Source organism: Haliotis rufescens, unplaced genomic scaffold (assembly GCF_023055435.1).
Source record: "Haliotis rufescens isolate VD_foot unplaced genomic scaffold, xgHalRufe1.0.p SCAF_20, whole genome shotgun sequence".
Classification (NCBI taxonomy): domain Eukaryota; kingdom Metazoa; phylum Mollusca; class Gastropoda; order Lepetellida; family Haliotidae; genus Haliotis; species Haliotis rufescens.
In genome coordinates this window covers 15,351,540-15,368,372 of record NW_025963891.1, presented here as the reverse complement: position 1 = coordinate 15,368,372, position 16,833 = coordinate 15,351,540, and the positions used below count along the sequence as shown (strand labels likewise).

Here is a 16,833-nt window from a genome sequence, read left to right as displayed (position 1 = left end):
ACACCTATACCGTAACAGCCTGTTCTCGACTGAAGCTAGTTGAGACAATATAATATATAGTGTTCCAGGCAGTGTCCGAAGAGTTTAGTTCTCAACTGCTCTACAAAAATCTCAGGACACTCGGGACATCGTTACGGGGCACGTCAGAACAACCTTTCATCGGACCAATCAGAGCAATTGCTTACGCCACCAGGAAAGAGACATTCAGAATGTGTTAAAACGGGGTATCCTGAACAACTGTCATGGAAGAAACTTTGCTTAACCTAAGTCTAGGCCATGTGTTAGACATTCCTGAATGTTCTTTTGTTTAGTTTTTCAAATTTTGAATCGAGAACTTTGTCAAAATATTTTTCAAAGCGTAGTCTGGAGTGGAAGGTTACAGTTTCAAACTTGTGCCATATACCTCAAGAAAGCTGCTTTCTGATTGGCTTATGTCAACTTTTTGTTTATCATTTCATTGGTCTGTCAAAGTCTGTGAAAGGTCGTTCCGCCGTGACTTGTAATGAGATGTCCTCAGATTTTTTATGAGATTTTAATGAGATTACAGTATGTCTGTTCCCTTAAAGAAGTAAAAGATGTGTATCCTTTGAGTCACCAGAGGGTTAGAATAATACCATGTTATTTTAGTTGTCTTCTTTTGCTTTGATGAAACATTGTTCTACAACACTACTAAGATACAAGAGATAGGGAGTTACTTGGTAACAGTGATAAGGCACTGCAGAGATCAATAAATGCATGTCCTATCGCTTGTCAACGTTTTTGGTAACTTGCACAAATCAATTCATACTTTAAATTCTCAAAAGAAGAACATGATTTCTTAATTTGGTAAATGTAATACCGTTGTTAAGTATCCCTTTCATTCTTTGAATCCAAGAGAACAATGAAATATCCTTCTAACAGTTCAAATATTATGTTTCTTTAATCATATAACAGTACTTATAGGAATTGCTGGGGATGATCAGTTTATAACTTGAAGGCTGTGAAACTGGGGCAATGTTCCACAAGGCTCTCTTCCTGTATTTGAAAGAACTGTTGAGTTAAATCATAACGAGAAAGTTGTTTTATTCACCTACGGGACTCAAACTATATAGGCTGCATAAATATAACGCCTGAAGCAATAGAATATCGTAATCTCAACGTTTCATAAGCCTCCTGGCCTTCATCAGGCATCTCTAGCGACGTAGTGCTCAACTAAAAAAATGTTTCTGAAGAAGGCTGGGAGGCCGAAAGTTTGTGAAAGAATATGAACTTATATAATCATTGTCAAGGTATTATGTGTTCTTTTCCAAGATGTTATTGTAGAAGCTCCTTTAATTTCTGACCATCTTGGTGATAATGAGGTTACCCAACCCAGGTTCAGTTATGTAGTCCTGCTTATTCCCAAGCTGCTTCTACCTATATCAGTATCTATTTATGCTCATCCAGAGTCATTCGTGACCAACTCATGTTATTCTGTGACAAGCCGAATAGCGACTTATGCTCCTCTCATGGCCATTTTTGCGACCGGCTTGCATCTTACCGTAAACAGGCATACCTAAAACAATTGTCAACTCATTGCGTAATGGTTCACATATCTTTCCTCATATATTTCAGATGCAATTTATCACATATCTGGACATGTGAAATTATACAGTATGATTGAACACATTTAACTGTGTCAGGGGTACATTTTTAGATGTAAAAGACATATGTAAAATAAAAAATTATTTCTGAGGGATTCTTTGACAATGAACGTGAAATAATATGCACATTCTGATTGGTTTGTCGTATTTTCAAACATAACATTCATCGATAGGGGGACGAGTCTTCTTGCAGGTTATGGAAAGGGGCGAGTACTCAGTCCGAGTAGTGACGAATGATCCAGAGTCTTCCTCAGCCCGTGTATACTTTCTTTTCTTTCTGGCTTGCGAAAATAAAATCTGGGGAGACCAGATAGCTTAATTTTCTGTCCAGTGAGCTATGATATGTAAGCCTTCCTCTCCCATCGTAATAAAAGGAACTATTCACTTAAAAAATAAGACCAATTTCTCCCTCACTCAGCTGTCAATTTAATATTGTACACTAGTTATACAATTGACAGAAACCTGTTTGATATTGACTCTGAAGTTCTAACCCTATTGAAATTTGTAATAATGTTTTTCACTCTGCAGACTTCTTGTATTTGGTAGGATAACAAAATGGCAACTTAAATCTGAAAACAAGAGTCAAACAATACCTAGCTGGCCCTAACGGCTGGTGCAGTTAAAAAATGATTGTACTCAATGTACACAACCGTTTTGTTCCAGTGGTGAAAGGGTTTAGCAAGCAGAATTCCTTCCTGAAAGAAGAGACGAAACCCACTCCACCACTCTCACAGCTGCTGAAGCAATTCCACAGCCAGCCGGGCACAGAGCCAGGATCTCATGTTTAGATACAGAGCCAGCATCTCACGTTTAGATACAGAGCCGGCATCTCACGTTTAGATACAGAGACACAAACAGGCAGATTTCTTCCCCTGTGTCTTTTTGTTTCTGTTTGTATAATTTCATTTAATTATGAGTCCCAGACATTGTTATCTATTAAAGATGTATTGAGTTTTCAGACAATATGATTTGCTTGTTAACAGTTTCAACATCTGACCCATGCAGAACATTGGTTGTTTGTGTTGCACTGGAACAGTGACATGTTTGTTTAGTTGCCATGGCAACAACCCATATATAATTGCAACACTTCACAAGTTCTCAGAACTGTAGCTGATCTCACGTCCTTCTCTGTATTCAGTAGAGCAATTCTTTTGATGCTGCTGACTGTTAGGAGCACAGTTAACTGACTATTATTTTTGGGAGCAAGATTCCTGAAGAACTAACATCTTTGTTTTCCTCAAAACTTGTGCTGCAATTCACTGTCTAGAGTTTCATCCTTAAGTACTGTTTAGATGTACTAGGGTTAACTTGTCTGGGTTTGAATACCGGGTTAACTTGCCTGGGTTTGAATACCAGGTTAACTTGCCTGGGTTTGAATGCCGGGTTAACTTGCCTGGGTTTGAATACCAGGTTAACTTGCCTAGGTTTGAATACCAGGTTAACTTGCCTGGGTTTGAATACCAGGTTAACTTGTCTGGGTTTGAATACCAGGTTAACTTGCCTGGGTTTGAATACCAGGTTAACTTGTCTGGGTTTAAATCCAAGGTTAACTTGTCTGGGTTTGAATACCTGGTTAACTTGCCTGTGTTTGAATCCTGCGTTTCAATCCCATATTAACTTGTCTTTGGTTTCAATCCCAGATTCACCTCTTTTGTGACCTTGGTCTCTCAGCTCAAAAGTGGTAAATGTCTTAATTTTATCACTGCAGGTTTCGAGAAAATGACATCGCACGATATTACTGAAAGACTGTTCAAAATAGTTTTAAGCCCAAATCCCTTGCTCCTCAAAGCTGGATTTTGTCAACAGACTTTTTTTTATAACTTACATAGTACTTGTTGTGGCATTGGTGCCGCAATTTGCTGTGTATAGTTGCTTTCCTAAGTTGCACAAGAATCAAAGGGTATTGGGTTCTAGCCACAGATTGTAAAACTTGGCACCATACCCATGTTTCACCAAAGTGGGAAATGTTTTTGATCTGCATCACTTTTGACTTTCTTCCCACTTTAAGCTGACACATCAGGTCACAACTGAATTACTGTTCAAAGCGGGTTTTATTTACTTAAAAAACTACAAGATCTCTCCATTCCCAGAGGGAAAGTGCCATAGTCTAGTGGTAATCATGTTGACTAAGAAGTTCCAGTTTCTAGTCAGTCATGGAACATCCATGTTGTTTAATTGGACAAAAGAGGTGGACTTGGATCAAAAACTAGGATCACCAATAACAAGTGTTGAAATAGGGCCTCCCATAGGTTCGATTCCCGACATGGGTACAATGTGTGAAGCCCATTTCGGGTGTCACCCGTCGTGATATTGCTGGAATATTGTTAAAAGCGGCGTAAAACAATACTCACTCATCTCTTATCAGTAACTTCACACATCTCTTGATCACATAAGTTAAATTTGATTGGGCAGCTAGTTTTAGTGTCGTGTACCGGTAATTCGAATCATAATCAAAACAAAGGTATGGTAGTGGCAAACTGGTTGAGAGAATTTATCAAAGTGGTGTGGAGACAGGGTTCAATTTGGCTATGTAAAACATGCACCAGTGAAGCCTAGTATTGAAAAATGTCTACATGGACCAAGTGCATGTAAAAAAAAATTGATTATTTTTTCTTACTTGTTATCACAACATTAATCTTTGAACACCCTCAATACCTTTCAGCTTTATATATAATACTATATTACTAATCCCTGTGTTATGTGTAGTTCATGACACAGGACACAGACATCTTAGATTTGACTTATTTAGACCAGATTATGCATCTCTCTTTCAACTTTTATAAATTTATGGGACCAGGGTGCAACCTGGTTTAGTCAGGTGCAACTAGCTTTTCATGTCAACATGCACCCACTGCAAGTTAAATCAAGTTCCTTAAATCGAGCCCTGGGGAATTGATACACTGAATAAATGACAATATGACCAGTTGATGAGGAGGGAATCACAACCCTGGGCAGATGGTTTCATTGTGTAGGATTCAGAAGAAACGGGTGTCGGGGGTAACCTAATGGTTAAAGCGTTTGCTTGTCACGCCGAAGCCCGGGTTCGATTCACCACATGGCTACAATGTGTGAAACCCATTTCTGGTGTCCCCCGCCGTGATATTGCTGGAATATTGCTAAAAGAGGCGTAAAACCCAAATCACTCACTCTCTGAAAGAACAATTATTAATTTGTAGTGCCTGTATGAATGATACATTACAGAATACATTCAGCAAGTCCCAATCCTTGGCTCATTAATTTGGGGTGTATAATCTGTACCTTCATCTTCATGGTAAATAAAGTCAAATATTGACCAGAACAGACATCCTTGTTAATGCTGAGAGGAAACGAATGGTCCAGTCGCAGTGATGTCCACTGTTATCTAGTCAGCGTATAGATAACAATTATGTAGATGCTAGTACAACAAAGTAGCATATTGTGTTAACTTGTACATACGTAATATAGTATGTGGCATTGTCTTTCATTAGTCGAGCATCTCCTGATTTTAGAGAATGGAGGATGCCCGTTTTGGCCATAGAGGATGCCTGTTAATGATCTACCGGTAGTTATTCTATTAACTGTCCACATGTCTTATATAAACTTACATTACAGGCTCATTAATTTGGGTCCATTTGCTTCAAAATATACCTCAAAACGCACCACTTATATTCAGATTGAGTGCATACAAATCAAAAGTAGCTATCCCATGAATCATACATACCTAAAAGAGGGAAAACCGCAACAAAACAACTCCTGATGCACCACTCACAAAACTCTTCTCTTCTCAGTTTGGCCATCCTCGATTATCTCCATTCTAATGGATACATATACACATGGCTTGCCCAAGATTGGTTTCCCCAAGCCCCATGATGAGAAGCATGTCTAGGAATGCCATGGTTTGTGAATTCCTTTCATTTGGGGGGGGCCCGGATGGCCCAGCCGCGATTCGCTGTGCAGAGTTGCGTCCCTTTGGCACGCCAGAAACCTATGATCGTGGGTTCAAATCCCAGTTCGCCCCAATTATGTTTCTAGGTTTGTCAGCACAATACCCGTGCTCGTGGGTTTCACCGAAGTGGTAAACGTCTGAGATGAGACCTGCATCACTTTGGCCTTCCCTCACAAATTAAGCTGACACGCCGCGATATAACTAGAATACTGTTTTAAAAAAAAGCGTTAAACCCAACTCACTCACTCCTTTCATTTGGTTGTGTTGTGACATCAATGATGTGTAGGAGACTGCGAGTTGGTCATCCATACCCAACCCATAATTATTTCACTGTATATATTTCATTATTTTTATGTCGCAAATTTCCGTTTTAAGAGAATGAGGAGTGCTGGGTTAAACAACCTGTTATCAACTTCGTATTCATGCAGAGATATATTCTGGCTCGGTTCTTGTAAGGATACAAGACAAGTCTAGCTGTGGTACCACCTCCAACATCTTGTGAATGTGTTTACGAGAGATACTTTTTCAAGTGTGTGACTTGATTGGTGCTGAAGGTCCAAGGACAAGGCGACCTACAACAAACATGTTTTGTTGATTTCTATGTAAAATCTTTAGTTGCATTCCATATCCAAATTCAGATGAATATTGGATGTATCCTGTTTAAAAGGAATGTCTCATTCTAGTTTACTGTGCTTGTAGAATTTTGTAGAAAAGTACTCAGTATGCTTGTGAAAAGTTGTATTCCATTTTACACGATCATGTGCAAATTGATTTGATTACAAATGTTGAAAACTGTTTTTCGTCTTGTTTATTTGTGATTAGTTTTGGTTTTGTATATGTTGCTTATGTATTGAGCCTGTGATTTGCACATACCTGTGATAGTATGTCTAGACAGGACAACAGCCACGCACTAACAAGGGAATGAAGACCCAAGACCGTGTGTCCTGATTTAGGATTTACGACTACATGTTGTTCAGATCTCCATCATAGATTCTTTCATACTACTGTATCAAACCAATCAATTTTATTTTGATGTCATTCATTTTGTCGGTCTTCCGTCCGTTAGAAATACCAATTCTTCAAAACTAGGCATATTAGTATCATATCAGCACAGCATGTTCTCCATGACATACCCGTGAATCAAACAATTCTTTACGACACTGGTGACAATTGTTCGAAAGACTTTCAGGCCACAGTAGAAGCTGTTGAATGAAGCACTGTTATCTGTTATGCCATGACTAAGAAGGCAACCAGCCTATTTAGACACTGAAAACAGGTTTATTTTGAATCAGAAATTGTCCACCCAGGTTTTGATCAAAACGTTTATCAAACTGAAATGTAATTCATGGTGTGCTAGTGTTCCATCAGTATTCCAATACCATTGACATCGAATAGAGAGACTTTCTGGAGTTGTTCATGCATTTTACTGAAACATTTATGGAAGAATTTCCATTGTCCAAGTAGCTGAACCACAATAACCAGAGACTGGTCACATGTGTAATCTTGACTCTTTCAACACTTGGAACAGATTTCAACCTGTGTGAGGTTCACTCTGACCTGTCAAGGTGTCCAAAGGTATGTCCTGGAACTGACCAAACATAGGCCTGTGAACAGCTGCGTGATAACTCTGTGTGTGACATTACTCCTTTAAGTGCATTACAAGATAGACCAAAGATGATATTTCAGTTGTTTTTATGCCGACTGTTGGACCAAGATACAGCCCTTGTGATGAAATTCAGAACGTATTTAAAGAATCATTCTGCTGTGTAATTTACTTACTTGCATAGAAATCATCAGCACACAAGTTGGTTGAGTTTGTTTTCCATTTTATGAAAGCTTTAAATTGGTTCAGTATTTCTTGTATCAATTAACAGACTCTTAAGCATGTGATTCCATTCTATCAATTGTTCTATTTCCGTGTTACTCATTGCTATTAATAGGGATCAGTGATGTCCATATTTTTTATTTCACGGGTAGACGATATGTATTTGTTTGGAAATCTTTGCAAATGTGTAATCATGTTATCAAAATCATGCTTCTGTTTTAATTCTGTAATAATATAAAAATACAAACTTCAACGATCTTTGCTTGTATTTGTGTTTGAAAGAAAACATGCCAGTCAGGAATTTTAAAATATTGATCAGGCAGTCAAGATCTGATGAGGCTCCAGAGAATGGCCCATCAGGTGAGCCCTGAGCAAACTTGGACCATCCAATCAGAACAGAAACTGTTGTCCCATGTTCACATCCCAAACCAAAGAAATAAGTGAATGTTGTATGATTATGCCAGTTTGTTTGTTTGTTTGTTTCATGTCACACTCAGCAATATTCCAGCGATATTATGGTGGTCTGTAAACAATCAAGACTGGACCAGATAATTCAGTGACTGACATCAACAAGTCACCAAGCCTGACCTGACCACCTGGTTGCCTCTTAGGACAAGCATGGGCTGCTGAAATTCACTTCTAACCCGGATCTTCATTGAATGGTGGTAGTGTTTAATGGTATCACAGTATCACACTGGAACCACCTGACTGATGCTAACAATGGTTTGAACCCTGTAACCATGGTGATGGGAACCTCCACAGATTAGACCACTTCATCCATGTGTTCACCATTTGTTAACAAACCTCACTTGAATGGATTGCAACAATTTGTTTTGATGGGGGAAGTTGATACAGTTGTTTAGTCAATCCTTGAAAGAACAACAATAATACATTATCAAGGTTTTCTCCTGACTTTTTCAATACATGAAATTCATTTTATTGAGGCACAAATATCTTTTATATAGATGTAGTTTATTGTCATGGCAACAGGTTCTGACGTATGAACAGTATGAGAACCGCCTTGAAACCCATTGATTACACTTCAACCAATTTTCAGAACATAAATATGGAAATGTATTCTGCTCATCAGGGAATGAGATCTTAATGAATTTCTGGCAAAGAGTCCAATGATTATAGAGAAGTTTGTGACAGACACAAACACTTATCGACAAAGCACCATGTGGAGTTCTGATGAAGAATCCGAGTCTACCCACAACTTCAGTACATGGAAAACTGGGAAGAGAGAGTTCCTTTAAGCATAGCATCTCCATGTTGAATGGCACTATGGCCTTCCTTTTGTCACATTGCAGGTTCAAGCCCATCAATACAGATGTCTCCAAAACACACTCCACAGAATGTTGCTTTTAGGCTTGTTGATAAGCAGCACCTGGGTTGGATGGGCCATGAATGGGTGTTATAAATTGAGCTGTACAGATCCAGACATTTGATCTGCATATGGAGCCAGGGCAGACGTCACTTCAGAATCTAGGAATTCTAGTACCTGTGGATGTAAAAAAGGTTGACTGTACACCTTCTTAAGGGGTTGATTACTTTCATAGAAGTCAAATATGTTTCAGACTGGAATTTAGAATGACAGTGTCAAGGCTGTTCTTGACCTCTTTTGTTCTCGAAATGAGGCCAAGGACAACAGGGATAGACACAGCCACTAGTCACTTGGTACAAAACAAGTATGTGTGTGGTAAAACAGTATTCTAGTTTTATCACAGTGTGCAGGTCGCAGACATTTAGAACTTTGGTGAAACAAACGAGTATGAGTGAGTATAGTTTTGCGCCGCTTTTAGCATTATTCCAGCAAAATCCCAGCAGGGAATGCCTGAAATGGGGTTCACACATTGTAACCATGTGGGGGGAATCAAACCCGGGTCATCGGCGTGATTAGTGAACAACTAGGCTACCCCACCCCTAGCATGGTATGAGCAATGGTATACAACACATACAGTTGGGGTATGACACAATCGGCCAGGTCACATTATTCATCATATAGTGGATAGTGATTCAATATACCGTAGGGCGCTCTCAAAATTAGAAATAGGGGGCTCTTATTAGAATATAATTTTTGTGAGATTAAAAACGAGGTTGAAAGATTGTAAATTTTGTGGTTTCTGCTGACAGCCTGAAATGATATAAAAGAAGAATGTGTGTTTTTTATACACAATAGATATTTTTTCGAGAATTTAATTGCCCATAATTAAGGGTGCATATAACAAACAAGTGCGTATTATACACGAATAAATAAGTCTTGTGTACATTGATCAATCGGAAAGGGTGCTAACTGGGATTGTTCACTAGCCAATATATAAGCAAATAACGCTGTGGGCGCTTATTACGTTGAAAACGGTACTTTGTATCATGTTCTGATTCTGTAGTCAGCATTATTCCTGCTATATCACAGTAACCTGTCAGTAATCACGGGTGTTGGTAACACACAAGCAACTGTGCATGTCGTCGCATCGTTTGCATGAAGGTCTGGTGGCCCTCTCATGACACCAGTGATGAAAGTTAATGATTTAAGATTGTCGTCATATTCAAATACTATAGCAGCAACCTCCATTGTAAGCACTGCTTATGGTACAATGAGAAACATGCATGTCTGGAAATACAAAGAGCTGGACAGGTCACATGCTATAACCACCCGATCCTGTAAAGATCTTTTCTTACAACAAGTTTGGTACTGGTTATTGGGCAAGAATAAAGGATTAAATGTGAACAAATTTTGATTACTCAAGTTACTCTTTACATGCAAATCTGTGCTTGTTAGTAAGTTTGTTGTTCAATGCCATATTCAGCAATATTCCAGCTATATGACGGCGGTCTGTAAATAATCTAGTCTGGACCAGACAATCCAGTGATTGACATCATGAGCATCGATCTGCACAATTGGGATACAATGACATGCATCAAACAAGTCGGCAAGCCTGACCACCCGATCCCGTTAGTCGCCTCTTACGACAAGCGTAGTCGCTTCTTACGGCAAGCTGGGTTGCTGAAGACCTATTCTACCCCGGATCTTCACAGGTCGTGTCAGGAAGGCGGTCTATCGATAATAACCTTATGACAATTCAATGTCTTGTGTGACCCCTCCCAATAACCACAACATCACACTGGTAAAGAAACTTAATTTATTTAAGTGAGAAATATGACATGGCTGAGAGAATTCACCTGTTTAGGAGCCCGACCGATGAAAGATGAAGGGTCTAGGAGAGCGTCCAGCTGGGCGTGAATGGGGGAGAAGTACTGTGAGGCACGTATCCTGTCCACCAGGTCGTTGTCCCCACCCTGCTGCTTCACCACGCTCCCCGCCGCCTGGGACAACACCCGCACCTCCTCATGGCACTCCTGGCAACATCATCATCATTCATACATGAACCATGGCAGGCTTGAATGTTCAACAAGTTTGGGGATGGGACAGTTCCAAGAACACTGGTTACAAGCGCAGAATGGGACAATATGGCATTCCGTAGCTGGGGATAATGACATTCATAGGTCGACCATGTCTATCACCAAGGTTAAACAATCATAAAGCTGAGCTTCATGTCTCATAATCCAGCACGTTTTCTAAAAGTAAAAAATGTTGTCTTTGCCAATGGCACCTTGAGAAACATAAATATTTGTATAGTCATTATTATTTACGTATCTTTAATATTTGAATATTTGATACACTTGTCTTGTTTGACATGAACAATCTGCATTTGCATCATTTCTGAGAAGATGTCCAACATAACTGGACAGACAGATTACAATGTGCCATGCCATCAGCTAAACAATCAACCTTATTCAACATAATAAGCGCCCAGGGAATTCTCAAAATAAGAATAAGTGGGCTCTTATTAGTATATTATTTTGGTGAAAAACAACCGAATTGAAAGATCGTGAATTTCGTGGTTTATGCTGACAGCATGAAATGTTTATATACGACAGATATACTTTTCCAAAATTTAATTTCCATAATTAAGGATGCATATAGCACACATATTATACACGAATAAATAAGTCTTGTGTACATTCAATTGGAAAGGGCTGCTAATTGGGATTGTTCACTAGCCAATATATCAGCATATATCGCCGTAGGTGCTTATTAGAGCGGGAAGCTTATTACGTCGAATACGGTAAATTAGCTTGATCCCAACTGACAATGTTTTCTTCTTTCCATTGCCAACACCAACAAAAACATCTCCCCAAGGCAAGGGAGTTAACTGACTGTAAAAGTCCATTTTCCACCCTTGCCGAAGTAGGCTGGAATTCTGGAGTTACATTTTAGCTGGACTAACGAGTCTATGCATAGTCCAATCAAAATCGCGCAATGAACTAGACACCCAGTTCTAAACAACATGGATTTCAACAAGCAGATTTCGGTCCACTGCAGGATTTGCAAAGCATGTGTACCTTTAACTGGGCGTCAACAGATATTTTGCAAATCTTTTCATGTTTTTAATCAAGGTGAACAAGTGATCTGATGCACTTCTTGGGGTAAGACCCATTTTATTACAATAGAGATCTTGATAATCGATCAGATCATCTTGTCTGGGTGCCGCCTTTTTGTTTGAAGCATGAGATTAAATCTGATTGGTCAATAGGAGGGACATAGAAGGGACATAACTCGTAATAGCCACTGGTGCTGCTACGATTGAGCCCAGAAATTCCAGCCTAGTTCACCAAGAGTGGAAGCTGGACTTTTATAGTCAGTTAACTCCCTTGACTTGGGAAGATGAAACATACATGGCATACAACATGTACAACACAACCTTCAGCTTGCAATTACACTATATCCGAGCAGGACTGACCTGTCTGTTGCCGCCTGCCTTCACCATGGCCATGATGATGTTCTCCGTCGCCATGAACGGCAACTCCTGCTTCACCCTCTTCTCAATCACCTGCAACAGCAACAACAGAATGGTAACCTCGTGACACTGGAAACATATTGCATCTGGAGGTGACAGGGTTGAGAGAAAGTCTACTGCTACCATGGCTACTGCACAACTGTTTGTTGTGTAAACGCCAGTCAGCATTATTGCAGATATACTGCAGCCTGTACATACACTTAGTGTGGGCTCTTGGTGAGGTGAGGTGAAATGGGGTTTTAACGTTGCGTCCAAGATTATTGCACTTATATAGCAACGTGCATGTAAGTGTGTGGGTTTGTGTGGCTGCTTGTACTAGTAGGGACTAATGCTGATTTAAAGTGCTAGCCCACTGAGATACCATGCCGCAGTTAACATGAATACCCCACTCAGACACAGTATACTGACTCCGAGCCGACCAGTCCTTGTTCTAGCCCCTTAATGCCGCGGGCCAGACAGGGTAACAACAAGTACCATCTTTTAACGTCTTTTGGTATGACGCGGCGGGGGATCGAACCCTGGACCTTCCGCTCTCCGGGCGGACGCTCTACCACTAGACTACGAAGGCGGTTTGTGGGCTCTTGGAGGATGGTGCACAAATGTGTGATGTTTCCTGTACATGGAGTAAGGGCAATGGTCATGTACACCCCCTTATGACATATGTGTATATGACCTAACATGACCATGAATGGCATTAGAAATGGCTTTCATTTGTCCATTGTTATTACTATCAATGCTAATTACCCCCTGCCTCCCGTTGCCCATTGCTAATCACCAATCTGCACAGTTGGCTTTCCTTGTGAGTTTCCACCCTTGTTATCGTGCATATATGTTCTCTGCTTCCTAGCATTCATGGGGGCACAGGTGGCCCAGTCGTCTAAGGCGCCGCGATTTGCTGTGGAGAGTTTCATCCCTTGGGCACGCCAGAAACCTATGATTGTGGGTTCGAATCCCGGTTCGCCCCGATTATGTTTCTGGGTTTGTCAGCACCATACCCGTGCTCGTAGGTTTCACCGAAGTGGTAAACATCCGAGACCTGCATCACTTCAGGCTTTCCTCCCACATTAAGCTGACACGCCGTGATATAACTGGAATAATGTTAAAAGCGGTGTTAAACCCAACTCACTCACTTACTCACTCCTAGCATTCATTGACCTGATGAAGGAGTGATATAATGAACTGACTGATATAACCAACTGGGTTTTTTGTCCTGACCATTTGCTATGTATATGCTGTAAATATGCTTTTAACGAACAACGGTAATAACAAACTAAATTTAGTGGTCCCTTTGAGTTTGTTATAACCGTAGTTTACTGTACTCCGAAATGTGTCTCATAACAAAGAAGTTGAGATCCATAACTTCTCTGCCCTAACAACATATTATTTGAACAGAAGAATTGCAGTCAAAGAACCTGATTAGATGAATGGACATCACATTGCTGATGTCTGAACCTGTACAATGCTGACCTTTGGATACACGACCAGTCCTTCGAAGACGTTCTGTAGAGTACACAGCACACAGTCAGCAGTCAGGAAGGCTTCGGCCAGGCTTATTCTCCTGCAAGTGGACAAAAAAGCATTTATAACATTTCCGTGACACAGGATAAACTTGCTCGAGTTAGAGTGAGTGAGTGAGTGTAGTTTTTCGCCACCTTTAACAATATTTCAACAATGTCAAGGTACCAACGTCCCACCAAGACTTCACACACTGGACACAGATGGGGAATTGAAGCTGGGTCTCTGTCTGTTTGTTTTTGTTTAACGCCGCATCCAGCAATATTCCAGCTATATGACAGCGGTCTGGACCATACAATCCAGTGATTGACATCATGACCATTGATCCACGCAATTGGGATACGATGACATGCATCAACCAAGTCAGCGAGCCTGACCACCTTTTGGCAGTTCTCTGACAAGCAGTATTCTTACTCTTTAGCAGTGGTCTAACAAGCAGTATTCCTACCTATTAGCGCTATCGTCCAAGGTCCGCTCCATCCACTGCACGGAGGCAGTCATCAGTGGGTCCTGTATCAGACACATCAGATGGCGTGACAGAGCACAGCAACGCTCCGATCTCATCGGGTTACGCTTGTAAGCCATTGCACTGGATCCTAGCAAATAAATACACCAACACCATCACATACAGAGTGAAACATGGTTAGTCTGTCGGTCTCTGTCTTCCTAGCATATCACCTCAGTACGTATACAAAGGGACCTTACTCCATATTCATGACTCACTAATCACGAAATCTGTTGATACAGAAGATTTTACTGGAAATGGTATGTTCCATTTTAACAGGGTGCCACTGTTAGATATTTCAGCTGTTGTTAACAGGATATTATCGTATTACCATCAAACTAACTGTACTTATACAACAGATGTGATTTTCTTGTGCTGATATATTACCTAACCTGTTATTTCCTTCATGTAGCTATCATGGCTTTAATTTCGTAATCAGTCATAAGCTTATTTCCTAGATTGCATCAGCTAAATCACCATTTATAGAAAATGCATTTATTGAAAGAGATAAACAAATAAACTTATTAAAATGTCATTAACTGCTTACAATCTTCCATGTACAGCTATATTTCTTTTCTTAAACTTGGTTATATGTTACCTAAAACACTGGTGATAAAATGCCATAGACCCATCATGCTTTGATCTTCATCTTCCAATGTCTGCATATAAAACCTTATTATGCCTCAAAGTGAGATTGACCAATCAGAGAGCAGAACTACTGACCCCCACATGAACCCGTATACCGTCAACAAAAATCCAAGATGGTTGTTACTGACCTAATATGAGACAGTATACCATCAGTAACAGCCATCTTGGATTTTGCAACACCCGCCTCATATATTTCACATGAAAATTCTGTCACCGAAATTTGTTATTCGACACTGTTTTGTGTTTTATTATCATTAATTGTGATGTGCAAAGATAATAATTTTTAAAGAAACCACCTTCATGACTTTATTAATAAAAATTATAGAGGAAAAAATTCTACAACGGAGGTCACTGAGTTACAAATAACAACATCATAGAACATACTATAGGATGACATCACAAACAAGAAACGTGATGCCAATGACGTCACATAGCAATAGAATAGACAGCAGCCTGGGGAAAGCAGACTGCTAGAAGTTACAGTGGCCCGATAACATGCGGTGATTTTTTATAATGCTATCCATTTAAGCCATAACACTTGTTTAAACGTTCACATTTAGTGCATTATATATTCCATTGTTAATGTTTATGTTTACATTAAAGTGTTGTGTAGGAAACATATGTACTGGTCCTGTCATTTATACATGTTGTAAATGTCAATTTGACATGTCATGTGCAATAAAGATACCAAATAGTGTAAACTTTTCGGCATAATAAATTTGTTACGGTGTCTTTAGTTGCCGTATACGGTGTCATATTAGGTCAGCAGAAAATTATTGGGCTTACACCTTATTGGGCTTACACATTATTCTTTTCTGCTAACCTAATATGACATCGTATACAGCAACTAAAAACACCATAACTAATAATATGGACAACTTGAACATGAAATATGTACTTCATGTACTGAGTGTATGTGAAACATTATATCACCCTATTTTCTTCTACAACTCTTCACCTACAGAGGAAAATGAAGATAATATTTTACCAATTTGGTCTTTCTCAAAAGGTTCCTCCAGCTCCTTGAAGTTTGCCAACAACCTGATGTCAGTACAGATCTGTATGAAGCAAAGGAAACAGGTAACTGATGACAGTCGGTGAATATTGTTTTACTTCAGCCAGCAACAGTTATGGCTTTAAAACGGTGGCTTGTAAATAATTGGGTCTGGGTCAAGCATATAAGATGTTGTCAGCAGAAGCAATGACCAACGCCATTGACACATTTCACTCAGTTTTTGATCTTCCAATCCTCACTTCAGTCTTCTTACAAGAGCTGCTATCATTACTGGTGTTCGTACATCTTCCCGAGGCAACAGTGTTAACTGACAACAAAAGCTGGAATTTCTGGGCTTGATCCTAGCACCACCAGTGACTATTACGAGTTACGTCCCTTCTATGTCCCTCCTGTTGTCCAATCAGATTCCGCCTCTCATGTCACATGCATTTGCACCAAACAAATGGCAGTGCCCATATCAAGACGATCTGATAGATAATCAAGATCTATATTGTAATAAAACAGGCCTTACCTCAAAGTGCATCAAATCATGTGAGCACCTTGATAAGAAACATGAAAAGATTTTCAAAATATCTGTCAACGCCCAGTTGGGTGTCCACATGCTTTGCACATCCTGGCCATTGAAATCCATGTTGTTTACAAACCAGATATCTAGTTCGTTGTGAGATGTTTTGGGGACTAATGTAACAAAAATGTAACTACAGAATTCCAGCCTAACTCGGCAAGGGTGAAAACAGGACTTTTACAGTCAGTTAACTTCCTTGGCTCGAGGAGATGGTGTTCATACAACACGCAGAATGTCTTGGGGCCTTAAATTGTCCATGTATCCCAAAGGGAGGTCTTCCAAAAAATCTTCTCAACAGTTTGAATCGGTTTTGGGAACCAAATTCAATCTCCCTGGGGAGTATACAACCCAAGC

The 16,833-nt window shown here is 39.9% G+C and overlaps 2 protein-coding genes across 4 annotated transcripts in view; one reads left to right on the top strand and one right to left on the bottom strand.

Moving 5' to 3' along the window:
- LOC124133509 (serine/threonine-protein kinase 31-like) overlaps positions 1-5,665 on the top strand; it is a 40,853-nt gene extending 35,188 nt beyond the window's left edge. For 2 of the 3 annotated variants that reach the window (XM_048400881.1, XM_048400882.1), the window contains exon 28: positions 2,286-5,665. In XM_048400881.1, coding sequence (XP_048256838.1) covers positions 2,286-2,410 — 125 coding nt within the window. In that variant the 3' untranslated portion in view covers positions 2,411-5,665. The remainder of the gene's footprint in view (positions 1-2,285) is intronic. The other variant, XM_048400883.1, reaches the window with a different exon arrangement.
- A 2,604-nt stretch (positions 5,666-8,269) lies between these two features.
- The window catches only part of LOC124132355 (adenylosuccinate lyase-like), a 32,044-nt gene continuing 23,480 nt past the window's right edge, over positions 8,270-16,833 (bottom strand). Inside the window, exons 8-13 of the mRNA XM_046496245.2 lie at positions 15,888-15,957; positions 14,195-14,342; positions 13,699-13,789; positions 12,175-12,264; positions 10,553-10,729; positions 8,270-8,873 (exon numbers count right to left, since the gene is read on the bottom strand). Of these exons, the coding sequence (XP_046352201.1) occupies positions 8,787-8,873; positions 10,553-10,729; positions 12,175-12,264; positions 13,699-13,789; positions 14,195-14,342; positions 15,888-15,957 (663 nt within the window). The 3' untranslated portion in view covers positions 8,270-8,786. The remainder of the gene's footprint in view (positions 8,874-10,552; positions 10,730-12,174; positions 12,265-13,698; positions 13,790-14,194; positions 14,343-15,887; positions 15,958-16,833) is intronic.